Source organism: Lithobates pipiens, unplaced genomic scaffold (assembly GCF_037356315.1).
Source record: "Lithobates pipiens isolate NorthernLeopardFrog02 unplaced genomic scaffold, aLitPip1_a1.2 Scaffold_51, whole genome shotgun sequence".
NCBI lineage: Eukaryota > Metazoa > Chordata > Amphibia > Anura > Ranidae > Lithobates > Lithobates pipiens.
The window spans coordinates 167,059-186,946 of NW_027507874.1; the positions used below are offsets into that span (position 1 = coordinate 167,059).

General features: G+C 47.2%; 1 protein-coding gene across 1 annotated transcript in view; it reads left to right on the plus strand.

Moving 5' to 3' along the window:
* Positions 1-19,668, plus strand: part of LOC143957185 (uncharacterized) — a 109,688-nt gene extending 90,020 nt beyond the window's left edge. The window contains 4 exon segments of the mRNA XM_077467334.1: positions 18,690-18,936; positions 18,985-19,118; positions 19,198-19,382; positions 19,384-19,668. Of these exon segments, the coding sequence (XP_077323460.1) occupies positions 18,690-18,936; positions 18,985-19,118; positions 19,198-19,382; positions 19,384-19,668 (851 nt within the window).
* Positions 19,669-19,888: the final 220 nt, after the last annotated feature.

Consider the following 19,888-nt stretch of genomic DNA (forward strand, 5'->3'; position numbering starts at 1 on the left):
AGCATGTCCTCTCTTCCGCCGTGGGAGGGTTTTGTTCATACTTTCGCAGGTCGTACAGTTTACTATAATAATCCTGAAACAGGCCCGCTATCTCTTCGTTTTTGGAATGTATCCCTCCCGTGTCATCTACTAAGTGGTGAACAGTGTGCGCAAGGGTATGTTGCTGCGTGAACCTGGCCAAGACTCTCCCTGGTTTGTTGCTATTCTCATAGAAGAGTTTCTGCGACAACAACTGTCTTTTCCTAGCCCCTTTGTATAGTTCTTCCCACAAGAGCATCCGCGTGTCTGCCAGTTCAGACGCTACCGTGGTAGCGAGTGAACGCTTGTGTTGTGCCTCCAATTTGGATACTTTGGACGACAACTCCGAGATCAGGGCCTGGTGTCTTTTATTTTTCTTGGCGCTAGTGCCAACAAGTGTCCTCGTAGCACACATTTGTGCGCCTCCCACTGAACCATAGGGGAAGTGTCTGGGGTGTCATTTAATTGGAAGTAATCACTGATGGCCTGTTTAATGTCAGCTAGGTCCCCGACGTCTGAGAGAAGTGAGGCGTCGAATCTCCATGTTTTGGTGGACATTTCCCTCTGGGGAAATCGCAGAGTCATAGTAATCGGGTGATGGTCTGAGATCACCATGTTTTCTATCGTCGCACTATGTAAATAAGTCAGATCTCTCTGGGTTATAAACAGATAGTCCAGACGAGAATATCTGTTATGGGGGTTCGAATAGAAGGTGAAGTCCTTCCCACGTGGGTTTAGGGTGCGCCAGGAGTCGTGTAGCGAGAGCGCGGCTAGCTGGGTTTTCGCTTGCCGCAACGCCGAAAATGGGAGTGACGAAGTACCCGAAGAGGTATCAAAAAGCGGATTCAGCGCCATGTTAAGGTCGCCCCCCAGAATCACTAGGCCTGTCTGGAATAAGGTTAGTTTCAGCAGAGTATCCTTCAGAAAGGATACTTGTTTCGAGTTTGGACAGTAAATATTCGCCACGGTCACAGGCCTATCTTTCCAGGTACTTTTTAAGAAAATGAACCTGCCCTCCGGATCCACCATCTGATCCGTCAATTTGAACACAAACGACTTTGCCATTAGTATCGCTACCCCTTTCGTTTTGGAGTCAGCACAGGTTGCATGGAATACTACAGGGAATCTATGATTACTTAAACGTGGTATAGAACTGGTTTTAAAATGTGTTTCCTGCACAAATACAATTTGGGCTCTCTGTCTGTGAACTTCGGTTAACAGACTGCTTTGTTTTTCTGGAATGTTAAGTCCCTTTGCATTTAGGGAGTATACTTTGAGGGAAAGAGGAGACGAGATCTGCCTCTCTAGAGGCATTGTGTAGATTATTAATGATAGCGCTATTGCCTTTCCACCCTCGTGATGGGGAGGATCTGTGAATGCGAGAGGGAAGCTAGGGAGAGGTATTCAGGGAGGAAGGAAGGAAAGCGGGGTGACAAGGGAAAAGGGGATTAGGGTAAGGAGGAAAAAAGAAAGAAAAAAAAAAAAAAGGAATATGTTGGGGCTTATGCTGGGGACTAAAACCTCTGTCCCACTCTAACGGAGTATTACTATTTTGTTGAGTGAGGTATATGGTCCGCTTTTACTTAATGAATGTGTCCCCGTGAAGTAAATAGAACTAAAGCCGGAGGAGGTCTTAGACCTGCTAGACCACCTAAGCAGGCGTAGCCTGCGGGACAGACTATCAACTGTCCCAATCCAGGTTTTCCAAAGGGGAAACCTGCCACACTATCACATCCGGCCAACCCTTCATTCCAGTTTCTTCGTGTCATTCGTGACTCATGCCACGTCCTCGGCAGTAGGATAAAAGGAGGGTTAGAGAGAGGGTGCCCGTCGGAACACCTGTAGTGAACCACACGGGGACAGGCTCTCCGACCCAACAACAACCTCAGCCGCTTTAGGAATTAGCCTGGTGTTATAGATCAGAAGCACATCCATATCGGTCAAGGGAGAATGCCCCCTTTAACCAAGAATCTCAAAATCCACAGAATTCCCTGTGTCCTGTCTCTCCCAACTTCTTGAGAGGCCAGGGTACAGCAGGGCCCAGATACCCATCCCCAAATTCCAGCCTAACTATCTGGACCCTGAAGTAAGTCAAATAACCTTTGGAGTAACAAAACAGTCAATACACAGTAACAACGGATAATGTAGAGAAAAAACAAAACTTACTAAGTTAAGCACATATGGATTTCGAGGATAGACTCTATTCTTATTTGTCATCCTCCAGACCCAACATTTACCAGATCAATATTCAGCATCTACCCTGGTTACCATTCTCATAAGAGCAATTCCCGCACCACAGTTTTCAATTGTTCTGGGCCCGAGTCTGAGTAAGGCAGGATTGGTTATGTCTCCTGGGATCCTCCCCCCCTCACGTATCCGCCAGGGAGTTGTCTTAGAAGAAGCCAGGGGACATAAGGCTAACATAGCAGCGTACTTTGTGTACGCCGTCTTAACACCAGCCAAGACCCCTGTCAGTATGCATTTTATAAGTACAATCTTCGTGAACCACCAGGCCCTGGGAAGAGAAGGAGAAAACAAAAAAACAAAAAAAGGGGGAAAAGGGGGGGGGGGGGGTTAAGATATCCCTGAGATATCCCAGAGTTGTTTAAGTGTACAGTGTTGAATCAGCTAAATGCCCAATACAAATAATCTGAATCACTGAGAATGGCCAACTGCTTATAACTCCTCACGTGAAGGAAGAGGAGGGGAACAATGTTCTAAGACACATAGTTCAGTGACTTAAGTCCAAGAGGCGAATCGCATATTGGGAAGGACAGGGACCCTCAGGTGCCCCTCCGATGGGGAGGAATGCTTTCCCCCAAATGTTCAGTGGCGACCCTGCAGGTAACCATGTCTAACTGCTTTGCCCCAGTGGCATTTCTAAGACCTATGAGAAATGGGCATGTGTGGAGTGGTGGCTCACTCTCTCTCCAGAACTCTACAGGGTGAGCTCCGATGATCCCAAGTGCTCAAACAATTGACATAAGTTGTAAAATTAACGGCTGGGCCCCCCTCCAAAGTCTTGAACTTGTAATTCGGTAAGTTGGCCGCAGAAGACATGTGATATATAAGGACAGCAATAAGTTCAGCTCTCTTGTTCGAAATCCTCCGGGGGCAGAAAAAGAAGAAAAAGAGAAGAGAAAAAAAAAAAAAAAGGGGGGGGGCAAATGCTACACCCAAAACTAAGGTGTACAAAAGGCAATGGCAGTAAAGGGCCCTGACAGTCATGGTGGTTCAGTTATAGACAAAAACTGGGTCTCTTACCAAACCGATCGTGGTGTTATGGCTGATCAGTCCTGCGTCGTACTGAGGACGGTGAGGCACGGGGACTCTCTTCTGTCTCCATGTCCCCGCGCCGCCGTGGTGGAGTATTTGCAGAAGATCTGCGTCGTCTGTGCCTGCTCCTTTGTGACCTGGGTGTGTCATCTTGCTTGGAAGAAATCCATGGTTCCGGCTGAAGGAAGGCTCCATACCAATCAGGTACATCTATCACCGGGACGTTGAGCATATCACAAAATTGATGGAGATCTGCTGGGGTTCTCAACAAGGCCGTGCGATTCCCGGTCGTCGCTTGCAGGCAAAATGGGAACTTCCAGCGGTAGGGAATACGACGTTCTCGGAGGACCTGAAGAAGGGGGCGAAGATCCCTTCGGTGCTGGAGGGTGATTGCGGAGAGATCCTGAAAAATCTGTATACGTACTCCCTCATGTTCCAGATTGGCGTGGTTCCGAGCGAGTCGCAGTATTTCCTCCTTCTGTGTGAAATTTACTAAGCAGCACACTGCATCACGCAGTGGATCCGTAGCTCTGCCTCTGGGCCTGAGTGCCCTATGGCACCGCTCCATTTCCACTGGGGCATCTGGTGGCCTACCGAGAAGCGTGTTGAAAATTGCCCAGACCACTGCTTGTAGTTGGGGCCCCTCCACTGTCTCTGGAATCCCTCTGATGCGGAGATTGCGTCTGCGGCCTCTGTTATCGAGATCCTCCATGTGCCTATGCATGTCCATGAGGTGCTGGGCATGCACAGTGGAGGATCTCTGTAACTGCTGAATGGCCGCTCCGTGTGTCATGGCGGCCGTCTCCACATGTTCCAACCTGTTTGCTACAGCTCTAATCTCCGCAGTCAGATCGGAAACCGCGGCACATAGGGAGCTCTTGATGTCCGCTGACCGCTGCAACTAGCTGGAGATCCGCCAAACATAGCAGGGGAGAGGGGTGTGCGCTGCCCATACCTGGGGGAGCGATCTCCGCGTTCTCTGCGCCGGCATTCTGGTCCGTACTCTGGCCCGCGGCTCGCGCTGTGGCCTGTGCGTCAGGAAGGTGAGAGCGAAACATCGCTGGAATGTGCCTGCCTGGCAAAGTGGCTTGCTCCTGCTGGGACCGGGAAGCAGAGCGGCTTCTCCCGGTCATTCTACTAGGTTCTTGCCGAGGATTGCGCTCTAATTTGGTGCTTTACTGGAAGTCCAGGTGGCGGAGCTCTCTCTCTAGGCTGCCATCATGCTCCGGTGCCAGGCCACGCCCCCCAGAAAGAACTTTTTTTTACTCTAATTGTAGTTGAGGGAAGGGGCTGGAGCAAGATGAAAATAGGCTATTTTTGTCAATAAAGGTCAGCTTTAAGTTTAATAATGTCCGTGCTATAAGTGTAGGTTGTTATATACAGTGCCTTGCGAAAGTATTCGGCCCCCTTGAACTTTTCAACCTTTTGCCACATTTCAGGCTTCAAACATAAAGATATAAAATTTAAATTTTTTGTGAAGAATCACCAACAAGTGGGACACAATTGTGAAGTGGAACGAAATCTATTGGATATTTTAAACTTTTTTAGCAAATAAAAAACTGAAAAGTGGTGCGTGCAAAATTATTTGGCCCCTTTACTTTCAGTGCAGCAAACTCACTCCAGCAGTTCAGCGAGGATTTCTGAATGATCCAATGTTGTCCTAAATGACTGATGGTGATAAATAGAATCCACCTGTGTGTAATCAAGTCTCTGTATAAATGCACCTGCTCTGTGATAGTCTCAGGGTTCTGTTGAAAGCGCAGAGAGCATCATGAAGACCAAGGAACACACCAGGCAGGCCCGTAATACTGTTGTGGAGAAGTGTAAAGTTGGATTTGGATACAAAAAGATTTCCCAGGCTTTAAACATCCCAAGGAGCACTGTGCAAGCAATCATTTTGAAATGGAAGGAGTATCAGACCACTGCAAATCTACCAAGACCTGGCCATCCCTCTAAACTTTCAGCTCAGACAAGGAGAAGACTGATCAGAGATGCAGCCAAGAGGCCCATGATCACACTGGATGAACTGCAGAGAACTACAGCTGAGGTGGGAGAGTCTGTCCATAGGAAAACAATTAGTCGTACACTGCACAAATCTGGCCTTTATGGAAGAGTGGCAAGAAGAAAGCCATTTCTCAAAGATATCCATAAAAAGTCTCGTCTAAAGTTTGCCACAAGCCACCTGGGAGACACACCAAACATGTGGAAGAAGGTGCTCTGGTCAGATGAAACCAAAATTAAACTTTTTGCCCACAATGCAAAATGATATGTTTGGCGTAAAAGCAACACATCTCATCACCCTCAACACACCATCCCCACTGTCAAACATGGTGGTGGCAGCATCATGGTTTGGGCCTGCTTTTCTTCAGCAGGGACAGGGAAGATGGTTAAAATTGAGGGGAAGATGGATGCAGCCAAATACAGGACCATTCTGGATGAAAACCTGTTGGAGTCTGCAAAAGACCTGAAACTGGGACGGAGATTTATCTTCCAACAAGACAATGATCCCAAACATACAGCAAAATCTACAAAGGAATGGTTCACAAATAAACGTATCCAGGTGTTAGAATGGCCAAGTCAAAGTTCAGACCTGAATCTAATCGAGAATCTGTGGAAAGAGCTGAAAACTGCTGTTCACAAACGCTCTCCATCCAACCTCACTGAGCTCGAGCTGTTTTGCAAGGAAGAATGGGCAAGAATTTTAGTCTCTCAATGTGCAAAACTGATAGAGACATACCTCAAGCGACTTGCAGCTGTAATCGCAGCAAAAGGTGGCTCTACAAAGTATTAACGCAAGGGGGCCGAATAATTTTGCACGCCCCACTTTTCATTTTTTTATTAGTTAAAAAAGTTTCAAAAATCCAATAGATTTCGTTCCACTTCACAATTGTGTCCCACTTGTTGGTGATTCTTCATAAAAAATACAAATTTTATATCTTTATGTTTGAAGCCTGAAATGTGGCAAAAGGTTGAAAAGTTCAAGGGGGCCGAATACTTTTGCAAGGCACTGTATGTCCTGAAGCCTGACTAAAAAAAACTCCCAGAGATGGTGCCCCCCCCCCCCCCATTCTGCCTTGTTGCATTCAAATCCATGTGCATGCACAGTTTGCTGTCTCCTCCACAATAGCAGCTCTGAGTTCAGATGGGAGAGAGAGAGGGGATGCATGTGCAAAGATATGAATCGGAGAGAGCTTGCTCCTGCAATGGTTAACGATATTGACTGGGAGTGTGTTAACATCATAGCAACAGGGTAGGTTGGGGGCGCGCCACACCAAAAAACGGACGTGAATTATGTGAAATTGTGGGCGTGGCTTATATGGGCGTGGTTCAAATGGGGTTGTGGTTAGAGTCTGAGATGAATGAGAGATGGAGAAAGAAAGGGGGAAAGAGGGAGGGAGAGAGAAAGAAGGAGGGAGGGAGAGAGGAGGAAGGAAACAGGGATGGAGGGACAGCAGGCTCAGATTCTATACCAAAATAGAAATGTGTATTCCGGAGTTTAACAAAGCAGCAGTGTTAGCGCTTCAATCATCCCAGCACCATGGTTGTTGTGGTGTCAGGATGATTGAAGCGCATTATTACTATTATTACATTGTAATATAAAATGAAATCATTCAACTCACCAGAATCAGTGGGACCCCGAGCGTGTCACCTGAGGTGCCCCCAGCAGAGACTATCCTTACATCAGGTGCCCCTAGCAGAGTCCGTCCTTACATCAGGTGCCCCCAGCAGAGTCTGTCCTTACATCAGGTGCCCCTAGAAGCAGAGGCCCTCACAGATCTGTGTCCCTGGTAGCAGAGCCCCTCCTTACATCAGGTGCCCCCAGCAGAGTCTGTCCTTACATCAGGTGCCCCTAGAAGCAGAGGCCCTCACAGATCTGTGTCCCTGGTAGCAGAGCCCCCCCTTTACATCTGGTGTCCCTGGCATCGGAGCCCTCCTTTACATCTGGTTCCCTGGCATCGGAGCTCTCCTTTACATCTGGTGTGCCTGGCAGCGGAGCCATTCTTTAAATTTGGTGTCCCCAGTAGTGGAGCCCTCCTTTACATCTGGTGTCCCCAGCAGCAGAGCCCTCCTTTACATCTGGTGTCCTCAGCAGCGGAGCCCTCCTTTACATCTGTGTCCCCAGCAGCGGAGCCCTCCTTTACATCTGTGTGCCCGGCAGCGGAGCCCTCCTTTACATCTGGTGTCCCCCAGCAGTGGAGCCCTCCTTTACATCTGGTGTCCCCCAGCAGCGGCGCTCCCCTTTACATCTGGTGTCCCTGGCAGTGGAGCCCTCCTTTACATCTGGTGTCCCCCAGCAGGAGAGCCCTCCTTACAGATCTGCATCCCCTAGCAACAGAGCCCTCCTTACTTCAGTGTCCCCAGCAGCTGGCAGCAGTGGAGCCCTCCTTACAGAGAAATCTGTTTCCTCAAGCAACAGAGCCCGCCTTACTTCAGTGTCCCTGGCAGCAGCAGCTGAACCCTCTTTACAGAGCGTTTTGTGTCCCCCAGCAACAGAGCTCTCCTTACTTCAGTGTCCCTGGCAGCAGCAGCGGAGCCCTCATTACAGAGCAATCTGTGTCCCCCAACAGCGCGGCAGTTCCTGGCTTTCTCGTGTGTGTGTTCAGTGGAGAAGGGAGAAGCTGATTGGCTGTCCCTCCCCTCTCCACTGAACACAAGGGGATATAATCCTCGTGACGGCGGACATCTTTTTGTAGCCCATCAGCCGTTTTTTCCTAAAACATTACCAATTTACGGGATTGTCCCAGGAAAATTGTGACTGTTGGCAAGTATGCCTTTGGCTCTCCCTACATCCACCATGTACGTTCCACGGCCACCCAGTGGCTTCCTGGTTTCCTTAGTGATGCTCATGTTTCGTCAGATTAGGCGACCAGTGTAAAGTGACGTTCCGTCGCCGCCATCTTGCTACACCCCGCACTCCTTCACAGTAAGAATACATGAGACATCTAACCAGTTAGACAGAGTTCTAAGTACTGTATTTCACTATCTAAACAAACTTTACTGTTGAAAATAAGTGTAAAATGCGAAACTCTGGTGGGTGTAACAAGATGTCCACTTTCCCCCTCCTCAGTGTATGGAGGAGTGCGGGGTGTAGCACTCCTGTTACCATTTCTGATGGGTCTCAATCAGGATTGCCAACCTCTCGCAGCATTTTTTACTGACAAAACATGGAAAATTTACTGGCGGGGTACATTTTTTACTGGCAACTTGAGAAATTACAGAACTCCAATTAAAAACTAACACAATGAATATTTGAACAGTGTAAACATCAGTGGCGGCCCGTCCATAGGGGGCGCCCGGCGCCGCCCCCCCTTCTGTGTAGTCACAAGAAAAAAAAAAAGTTTAAAACTGCTCCTTTAAAAAAAAAAGTTCTTTAAGGAAGTGCACTGTGTTCGAGCGCCGGACACAGTGCACTATGGGAACCGCCACGTCAATGCAATCATGAGATTGCAGACGTGGCGCTTCATTTGCGGGCGTTGAGCCCGCCTTGGGGCGCTTTCTGAAGCGCTGAGTAGTTTCCGCCCGGCGCTGTAGTATGTATTACTACGGCCGGGCAGTTTGATTGACATCTGACTCAGATGTCACTTCCTGTCCTCTCTCTCCCATTGCACCCGAGAGAGGAAACAGGAAGTAAGAGGAGTAGAGCACACCGCAGGAGAGGAGCGGAGAACACCGGAGAGGAGCACACAGTCATCAAGGTAAGTGCTGATGCTGTGCTCCCATGGAGAAGGGGGGTGGAGGGGGACGGTTTAGGTGGAACTGGCTAGCTGTTGCTGGGCAAGGAAAAATGCCAAAAGCTTATCACTAAGCACCGGTAATTGGAAGGGTAGAGTGGCTGCAGGCAGGGGAAAACTTATCTTGCATGCAACAGGAGTACCAAGCATGGTGGGGCCTGGCCAGGGTGAGAAAATAACCCCACTGCCACTGTATGCTATAGCATTGCTGCCTGGACATCCACTCTGCATTTCTTTGTAGTAATTCAGCTCAGCTACATCACTATTAAGTACCGGCATGGAAAAACCTCTAGAGAGGCCACTGATAATCTGATGCCTGTAGGCAGAAGGGACATTTTATACACTTTAGACACTGCTGCAATTCTTTGGATCAGTCGCAATGCAGCTGGGAACATGGGTGAAAGAAAGGGTATAGCGGTAGGCAAAGGGATTTGTATCAGCACAGCATGTTAATGAAATGATGCTGCTACTGTACACTGTGTTTTCCAGACCTTGCTAGCTGCTGCCCTGATGTACTTGAGGCTGAGCCAGCTGCCCTCCCTGCCAGTGTCCTCCAAGGTGAGCTTGTGATAAGGGGGTTGGCATGGTGGTCGCTGCCCTCAGCTGGTGTGCTGTGAGAAGAGGGTGGGGTGTTTGTTCTGCCTCCCTGACCTGGTCTAATAAGGGGGAAGGGGGGAGGCTGCTGTGTCCACCACTGACTGTGCTAACTCACTGCTTTTTAGTTTAAAGGGTGATCCAGTGATTGGAGTGCAATCATTTTCAATAAAATTTTACCTGAGTGTCATTTTTTGATTGGACTTTACTTGCATGCTGTTCCATATTTTGCTTGTTGTTTTTCCAATGCGGCTTTAGAAATGCCTTCTGGATTCCTGTGCAACTCCATGTGGTGCAATTTTCAACTCATTAATTTAACTGGGATGAAATCACATTGAATCGCACAAAAATGTAATGCACACACTAGTTTTTCAAAAGCGCACTGCACCAAATTGCATGATACTATGGTACCATGAAATCTGGAGCAGGCAAAAGCACTGCCATTGTGATCTGTGTTAAAGGTGTTATTAGAAAAAAATGTATACACCTGCAGGAGATCAGGTACCCAGTGCGTTTTGAACGCAGTGTGGGAAACGCATACAGAACATGGATTTCCTGCACCACCTTCTGGTATAAACGAGCTCTTAAAGTGGTACTAAAGGTTTGTTGCACAGAGTGACCCTGAACCTCGTCTTCTGGGGTCCCTCAGTGGCTCTCGTGGCTCCTCCCCGAATTAGATAACGCCCTAGGAGAAGCGCTCTCACGTGGGGGTTATATTACTGACTCACTCCTGATTCATTCATTTGGCGTCCACATACGCCAAGTTTATGACTTGTCCCCCCTCTCCAGCACCCACGTCATTGGATTTGATTGACAGCAGCGGGAGACAATGGCTGTGCTGCTATCAATCTATCCAATCAAAGCCGGACTCCGTGGAGAGGAGGACAGCACGTCCCCGCTGAGGAGATGAAGGGGCTCAGGTAAGTAAAAGGGGGATTGGGGGGCCGGTGACTGCCAGGTGTTTTTTTTTTTTCACCTTAATGCAATAGGATGCGTTAAGGGGAAAAACCGCAAAGGTTTAAAACCGCTTTAAATATTTCAAATCAGATATCACTCACAAATTTTAACAGTATTTATTTTAGTAGTTCCAATGCGCCCATAATTTTATTTTATTTCTGTTCTACAGATGCATAATAGGCTGTAAATGTAATTTTTTTGCAGCAGCAGCAAGGCAGAGCAGGAGTAAAATAAGCCCATTTGTTAACCCCAAGCAATGATGTCAGTGGATGTTATAATTACCCCCACAGCATTGGTGTAAATGGGGGCTATGCAATGTAAAACCCCTTTCGCACTGAAAGAGCCACTTCTGCGTCTCCAATGTGAAAGTCCCGAGGGCTTTCACACTGGAGCGGTGCGCTGGCAGGGCAGTCCTGCTAGCAGCATCTTTGGAGTGATGTATACACCACTCCTGCCCATTGAAATCAATGGGGCAGCGCGGCTATACCGCCAGCATAGCGCTGCTGCAGCAGCGTTTTGCAGTGGTTTTAACCCTTTCTCGGCTGCTAGTGGGCGGTAAAAGCACCCCGCTAGTGGCCGAAAAGCGGCATTTTACTGCCGACGCACCCTCCGCCCCAGTGTGAAAGGGGCCTAAAGGGGTCCAAAGGTGTGGGGGCTGTGTAATGTGAAGGGGTCCAGAGGTACGGGCTATGTAATCTATAGGGGGTCTTCCTACATTTTACCAGCAGTTATGGATGCAGTGCTGTAGATTTCTTAGGTTGCATATTTTTTTCTGCATTTTCTGAAAATGCACCAAAAGTCTGCATCTTTGGCGCATTTTCAGAAAACAGGAAAATATATATTTTTTGGGGGGTGACACCGTGTTTTACTGCACCAGGTGACACCAGCCCTAGTAACGCCACTGGCAGCAGCACAGGCTACAGAGCATGGAGGCGCTACACATGACGTAATTTTATGTCAATGTGCGGTGTGCTGACTGCCCATCTGGGGGGGGGGGTGCCAGATATAGGATCCGCCCCGGGTGCCAAATAGTCTAGGTACGCCCCTGTTATCTATCTAGCTATCTGTATGTATATCTATCTATCTATCTATATTTATATCTGTCTATCTATCTATATGTATTTATCTGTATGTCTATCTATCTATCTGTCTGTATATCTATCTATCTATCTGTCTGTATATCTTTCTGTTTATCTATCTATCTATCTATCTATCTATCTATCTATCTATCTATCTATCTATCTATCTATCTATCTATCTATCTATCTATCTGTCTGTATATCTATATGTATATCTATCTATCTGTCTGTATATCTATCTGTATGTATATCTATCTATCTGTATATCTATCTATCTATCTGTCTGTATATCTATCTGTATGTATATCTATCTATCTATCTGTCTGTCTATCTATCTATCTCTATGTCTATCTATCTATCTATCTATCTATCTGTATATCTATATGTATATCTATCTGTCTGTCTGTTTATCTATCTATCTGTCTGTCTGTATATCTATCTGTATATCTATCTATCTATATGTATCTCTATCTGTCTGTCTATCTATATGTATATCTGTATGTCTATCTATCTCTCTCTCTCTCTCTCTCTCTCTCTGTATGTCTATCTTATGTATATCTGTCTATTTGTCTATCTGTCTGTCCTATCCAATCTATCCCTCTGTCTTTCTGTCTATAGGCCCCATCACGGCAAGTGACGTTGGGGGGGGGGGGGGGTGGTAGGATTGGTTGTGGGTTTTTTGCGCCCCCCTAAAAAAATGGAGCACCAGCCGCCACTGGTACACATGATATGGAAACACTGAGGCCGTGTACACACGGGCGGACTGTTCGTCCAACTTTGTCCGCTGAACAGTGTTTGGGCGGACAGTCCGCTCGTGTGTGGGCTTTCAGCGGACAGTTTCAGCGGACAGTTGGACGGACAAGGTTTTTCGGAAATTCCGTAAAACTGTCCGCTGAAACCTTGTTTCAGCGAACAGTCCGCTCGTGTGTAGGCTTGTTCGTCAAACAAAGTTGCGCGCATGCTCAGAAAGGATTTTCACGCCGAAAGCTATAATGCAGTGTATAGGACGTCGTATTTTTCGTCCCGTCGTACGTGCCGTTCACGTCATCGCGCACGGTTTCAGCAAACTGTTCGTCCGTCGTGTGTGGCCATGTCCGTCCATGCTAAGTTTGAGCGGACTGTTTGCCGAAACTGTTGGACGGACAAAGTTGGGCGAACAGTCCGCGCGTGTGTACGCGGCCTCACAATACCTATAACAAAGTAATTTGCTTGATTTACACTTAAAAAATCAACACAATGTAGCACCCTCTACCAGAAGGTTGGTGTTAGTAAGGGTTGTTTTACTAGGATTATTCGGGACAGGCAAATTTAGGCAGGCTTATGCTGCAATCTAGACCTGCCTGTTTTGATTCTGGGGCTGGGAGTGGTTAGAGTATCAGTGGGTGTGTCAGGTACTCACCAAAGCCGAAGTGCTGAGAGCGGCTTCCCTTGCAGCTGGGTGCACAGTACCCCTGAGGATGGAACAGTGGGTACAGGGCACGGAGAGGCACGGGTTGCCAGCAGGTGACTAGTACGCAGAAGGTCTTCTGAAGGTAGAGATGCCCGTGCAGATGGTCTTGGAACTGGTAGAAGTAAATGCCTGCCAGGGGTTCTAACACCTGGAGTGAAGGCCGAGGGTCAAACACAGGTATCAGTCCATGAGACAGAGGATATTCCAGAGGCAGGCCGATGGTCAAACACAGGTATCAGTCCGGGAGTCAGCAAGGCTAAGAGCAGGAAGGCCGTTAAACAAGCCAGGGGTCAGATCAGGAGAGAATCAGAGTAGTCTTCAAGCAATCCGGGTCACAACAGGAAGTGGTCAACAGGAACAGGAAACGGAGGAACACAGGTGAGCTGAGAAGACAAACCAGCAAAGACACAGAGCACATTGATGCCTTTTATAGGCCTATCAGGCCAATCAGGTAAGGCCCATAGCCGTGTGCACAGGTGTGCACATGCGTGTACGACATTGTATCGTATCACGCATATGTGTACGTCGTTGTGCAGCTCTTCCCCGCAGGCGCACGGGGATGTGCCGACGTTGAAGTCTGGTGATTCTCTGACAGGGTGTGACCATATGGGCTCCACTCTGAGGCGCCTCCTCTGCTTCCAGGGAGAATGTTCTGGAAGAGGAGGCTGGGCCTGGAGCTAGAGTGGCAGGTAGCACATGTGGGAGCTCTGACCAATCGCTATCTGGCATTGGCCTCCTATATATGCTGAGGTCACATGCTGCTGGGGTGGAATAGTAAACTGGGTGAAGTGGGGAATGGAGTGCTAGACAGCCGCAGCATCACAACCCCATCTGGGGGAGGAGGGGGGGGGGGGTGTGAGGTCGCAGGAGGAGGCCCGGGGAGAACTGTGAGGGAACATTGCCTTTACACGGTCATTGGCAATGTTTCTGTTACCACATGGTCAGAGGTAGGGAACTTCTGGAGCAGAAGGGGCAGGAGAAGCTGTTGGAACACATGGTCTGGGAAAGTTCCTCATCAAGGTCTCAGGGCTGGAAGGTCCTGAGTGTTACCATAGTGGATGGCTAGAGGATGTGCCAGGGAGTCTGTAAGGAAACTCTGCTTCTACACGGTCACTAGCAGAGTCTTCATCATGCACACGGTGGATGGTGAGGAGTCCTGGACCAGAGAAGAGACTGTGGGGATGTATGTGTCAAACCAGTGTGGCTGGGGAACACATGGTCTGTGAGTTGGACTGGCTGGGAGCAGTAGTCAATTTCCTAGAAAATAAACTTTAACCTACTAGTCCTCCGGGGGGAGAGGTTGTGCGGGCCTCAGGCCTAGTAGCAGTGAGTCACCAGAGCCAGTAGAGGAGCTTATTCAGAGTGAGTTATTCATACCCATTAGAAGAGGATTTGTTATGCCCTAAATGTAATTACAAGTTGTGCAGGAGGAAACCAGTTGTGCAAGGAGAAGCACGTTTGGGCAGGTGGTGAAGATAACTAAGACCATTACTTTTACACAGTTAAAAGTGATGTTTCTGTCCCTCACACGGTGATGGATGGAGAATTCTTAAGCCGCGTACACACGGGCGGACTGTATGGCCAACTTAGTCCGTCAGACAATCCGATGGACAGTCCGTCCTACTTTCGAATGAACGGACTTGACCACACACGGATGCAAAACAGTCAGTCGAAAGTTTGCGCGATGACGTGTACAGCACGTACGACGGGACTAGAAATAGGAAGTCCAATACACAGCAATGCAACCTTTCGCCGTGTAAATCCTTTCTGAGCATGCGCCATACTTAGTCCGTCGAACTAGCCTACTCACGAGCGGATTGTCCGCTGAAACCAAAGTACGACGGACAATATTACGGAAATTCTGAAATACTTAGTCCGCCAGACTGCACGCTGAAAAAGTCCGCTGAAGCCCACACACGAGCGGACTGTCCGCTGAAATGTGTTTCGACGGACTAAGTTGGCCAGACAGTCCGCCCGTGTGTACGCGGCTTCAGTAACAGCAGTCTCCCAATCCCTATCCAAGTTGTACCCCCCAATAAAACAACGAAAACAAAGCTTGCAAATGACTGTTCATTGTCTCTGGAAAGGATGCATGAAGTCTAGCAGGGGGGTGATTTGGCGGATTGTTTGTCAGCTCAGTAGTTTGTCAACTCAGCTCAAACACCATGGCTACAACAACATGAAATGATCAGCCCCTGATTTTTACTGGCAGTTGTAAAAAAAATCACAGAATTTTACAAACTGTCAGTAAATTTACTGTCGGTTGGCAACCCTGGTCGCCATATCTGATGGAACACCCAGAAGATATTATTCCAGAGGGCAGACACAGAACTGTGGAGAGCTCTCAGTGCTCTTTAGAACAAAATATTTGGCAGAAAAATGAATAGCATAAGGTTAAATATAGGAAGACGGCAGCCATTTTCTTGTAGCTCAGTTTTTCCTCTGTTACCACAAGCATTTGTTTTTGTAAAACCAAGGTAGATTTGTATAAACTCAGAATAATCGCATAATAGTTATCGTGATTTCGAAATTTGGAAACATTTAGCAAACTTGGTGTGAAGTAAATTATGTTAAGGTGCTTAATACTAATAGAATCTATATCGAATGTTAGGGGTTGGTATCCTCATCCTTGTTTTACACAATATGGAAAAGGGGGGAAAGGCATGAGCACAAAAAACTCCCAAAGTTTAAACGTGCCGTGCCAGTATATGAAAGGACTGTCTCGATACCATAAATAAAATTTAAATTTTTATTACATAACAAAGAAAAAAAGGTACAAATACACATATAGATATTAAAAAAGAAGTTACAGAGCCTAAGAATGCTTTATAACATTCGTATGAGCATACAACCAAAAGATAAAGGCATCTCCAAGTCTCTGTTGTACAGGAGAGGCCAATAATCCAAGAAAGAAGTTTGTGCCCAAACTGATAGCGATGTTATTCTCTCTCAACTAGTTTCGTGACCATCAGTCGCTTCTTCAGGAGATGTTTGGGGCATATGATTTGAATAAGTAATAATTTACAGTTAGGACAATATAAACAACTTTCTTTACAATATTCATTAGTTGATTACAGGGAGTTTTTTTTCCAAACAGTAACAAACAGGGAGATGAGGCTTACCACCCATGGACCCCGAGATACGTGCAGCTGGGGTGGCGCCCTGTTAGTAACAGGGCTAGCCACCCTGGGGGCGGACACGGGAGGCTCAAAATATAAGGCAGAGCGAACTGTAACAAAAATAGTAATGAAAGAATCACAATTAATAGTAGGGGAGGTACAGATTAAGTAACCCCAACTGGGGTGCAGACGAATCATAATTATGATAAAGGACACCACCTACCCGGCCATAAAAATAAAGAACTTTAGTCCAAGAAGTAAATTAATTTAGAGGTGCCCCACGGTGTAATTGTAATTGCCTAAGCAGGGTATGCATATAAGCAATCCGGGAATGAGGTTCCTAAAAGCAAGAGGAATTATTAGAAATGTCTAACCTCAATATACAAAGGAAGATATATCGCGGGTCCATTATGGGTATGGACCCCAATTACCTGTGGAGCGTCTCCGCCGAAGGAAACAGCGTCAGTATCAGACATGAAGCCAGCACTCTGAGCAGGCTGTCTGATCAGACGCTCTTTTTGAGCCTCCATCCCGGGCGTCATACACCCGGCGCCGAGCGGTGACGTCACCGGGACCGCCGCTCCTAATGCGCATGCGTCAGAATCTGACTGCCCATCAGCGTAAATCTGTCTCGGAAGAATCCGTAGACAGCGAGGCACAGATGGGCTCCTCCCACCCTCCCGAAGGAGGGGAAAGGAGGGACCCCACTCTGATGGACTCTGTCTTTTGCTGGCCGAAATTCCGATCGTGTGTACGCAGCATTACAATATATTATACAAAATAGGGTGACAGTTCACACATTTATTTCTCAAACTTAGCCATATGGAGCAACTTGAATTGTGTGCTGCACTTTCAAGGCTATCATAAGAGATTTTTTTTTGTTTTAGTTTTTTTACATGCTGTGTGGAAGAAGTGGAATAAAGAAACAATCTCAAGCTTATTTAATACCCATCTCAAGCTTACTGCTGACTGTGTGTGCCCTGTTTTTTGAGCCCTCGTGTTTCCCATCCTTAGAGAAAGGGGGACAGCTCCCTTTCTCAAATCTCCCGCCTCCTCACTTGAACCGGTGTGGGCGGTGTCTGATCTCCAGGATGACGTGCAACATCAGGTTCCGCCCACCTTTACCGCTTGAATCCTGGGCGGGTATAAAATACTGATGTTTTTACAGCAGGCGAGTGTCTCACTTATTTTCGCTTTGTCTGGCTGCTGTTTGAGGGAGAAGAGAGTAAAAAAACTCCCTCCAGCACCTGTTGCACTTTTGGCTCTGGGCGCCCCTCCCGTTATCTTGGCCCTAGTGGAGAGCACTAGGCGAGGCGCGGTCCTCCTCTGCTTTGAATGGTGTGCAGGAGTTGTGGCCGTGACATCACTGGTTGCTAGATGCTAGGTGGCTCTAGCAACCAGTGGCCAGTAAGCCCTTGTACACACGGTTGGAGATTACGACGGAATGGGTCCGATCGGACCGTTTTGAAAGGATATTCCGACTGTCTGTGGTCTCCATCGGACTGTGTAGAGAATTCCGATCGGACAAAGTGCCACGCATGCTCAGATCAAATTCCTACACCAAAGCTATTGGCTACTAGCGTGAACGTAGTCCCGTCGTAACGAAATAACGTCATCACGTTCTATTTCCGACAACTTTGTCCGACTGTGTGTATGCAACAGTTTCGGACAAAATTCCGACAGACAAAATCCGACGGGTTTGGTTGTCGGAATGTCCGACCGTGTGTACAAGGGCTTAGGCTCAGGTGGAGGTGGACCCGGAATGAAGGTGCCCAGGACCCGGGACAATCCTAGATCATTGAAGTGATGGACCTGGCAATGATGAGGTCCCATTTGCCCGCTTGATAAGACGGATCTTGTTGCAGATCAAACAGAGGCCAAGATGGCAGCTTCCTTCGCTGATGAAGATAGGAGCGTTTAGTTTTACTTATACCCAACTTCCACCATTATGACAGAGTTCAGGCCTTATGATTGACTGTTTTGGCCCTAGCATTGTCATATAGGGTAGGTGACATGCTCCCCTATACCTACTAGAACCATTATTGAGGGCCCAGGCAGTGTGGGGTGGCAGCAAAGCAGTGTGGCTGGGTACGTATACCTGCCAGGGTAGGCAGGCTATCTGAATGGACAAAAGTGACATAGTCTTTTTAAACATTCTTAATCCCCTCCTCTTCTTGTTTCCACTAGATGACCAGTACAAGAGGAATATCTCTAATAAATGTCCCTTTATCTCTCCTGATGGTGCAATAGGAGATGAAGACACCACATCAATTTCTTCAGGAGAAATCTTCATTCCCCCAAATTTTAATTTAGTCCTTACCGATGGAGATCTGGCATCCGATCCCTCTACACACGGGTGGACTTTCACCGATCATTCCTATGCTGCCACCCCTTAAACTGCTCAAAGACGGGGTGAAACATTCCTGTGTTCTAAGTGCGGGGGAATGTTTCAATGAGAAGGAAGATCTAATTTTGCACAAGAGAGCTCACATGGGAGTGAAGCCATATTCATGTTCTGTATGGGCAAAATGCTTCTCCCGGAAATCCCATCTTCTCACGCATGAGAAAGTTCACACGTGGGAGAAGTCCTTTTCTTGCTCAGAATGTGGGAAGAGTTTTTCTCAGAGAGGCAATCTCATCATTCATGAAAGAGTCCACACGGGAGAGAAGTCATATTCATGTTTATAGTGCGGGAAAGGTTTCAGGCAGAAGTCCGTACTTGACCTCCACCAACTGTGCGTGAAATGTTTTAGCCAGAGGGGACAACTCATTTCACATCAGAAGTCCCACACGGGAGAGAAGCCATACTCTTGCTCCGGGTGTGGGAAATGTTTTTCAGCAAAATCAGATCTAATTAGGCACCATAGAAGTCATACAGGAGAGAAACTTCATGCTCCGAATGCAGGAAATGTTTCTCGCACAATCCAATCTTTTTTCCCACAAACGGACACACACAGGAGCGTGACCGTTTTCCTGCCCTCGGTGTGTGAAGTGTTTTGCCCGGAGATGAGCTCTCATTGTGCATCAGAAGACTCATATGGAACAAAAGCCATATTCTTGTTCAGAATGCCAGAAGTGTTTCGCTACTTGGTCAGAGCTGGTCACCCATCAAATAATTTACACCGGTGATTGCCCATATATATGTGCCCAGTGCGAATATATATGGGCAATATATATATGTGAAAGGCTTCATGAACAAGTCAAATCTGGTGCAGCATCAAAGGGGCCACACTGGCATTAAACCGTATTCATGTCCGGAGTGTGGGAGAAGTTTTAAAAGGAAATCACATCTGATTGAGTACTAGAGAGTCCACACTGGCAATTGTCCGTATGGGTGTTCCGAATGTGAGAAACAGTTTTCAGTGAAATCCTCCCTTATATCACATCTAAATTCACACAGGATTCAAGAGGGTTGTATATGCCAAGAGGTGGCAGCTGAGTAAACTTATGCCAATCATGGTGCTTTGATAATGGTGCTTTAATACAATCAGAAACTGAAAAACAATTTTATATATTTTTTGCTAGGGTTTATTTTATCTTTCTATTTTATATGTACACATCCATAAAAAAAATATATGTTAAACATTGTACACTTGTTTCCATACAAAGTGATACTTGCACACACTCTTTTTATTTTTGAATCATTTGAAAAAACATGCACCA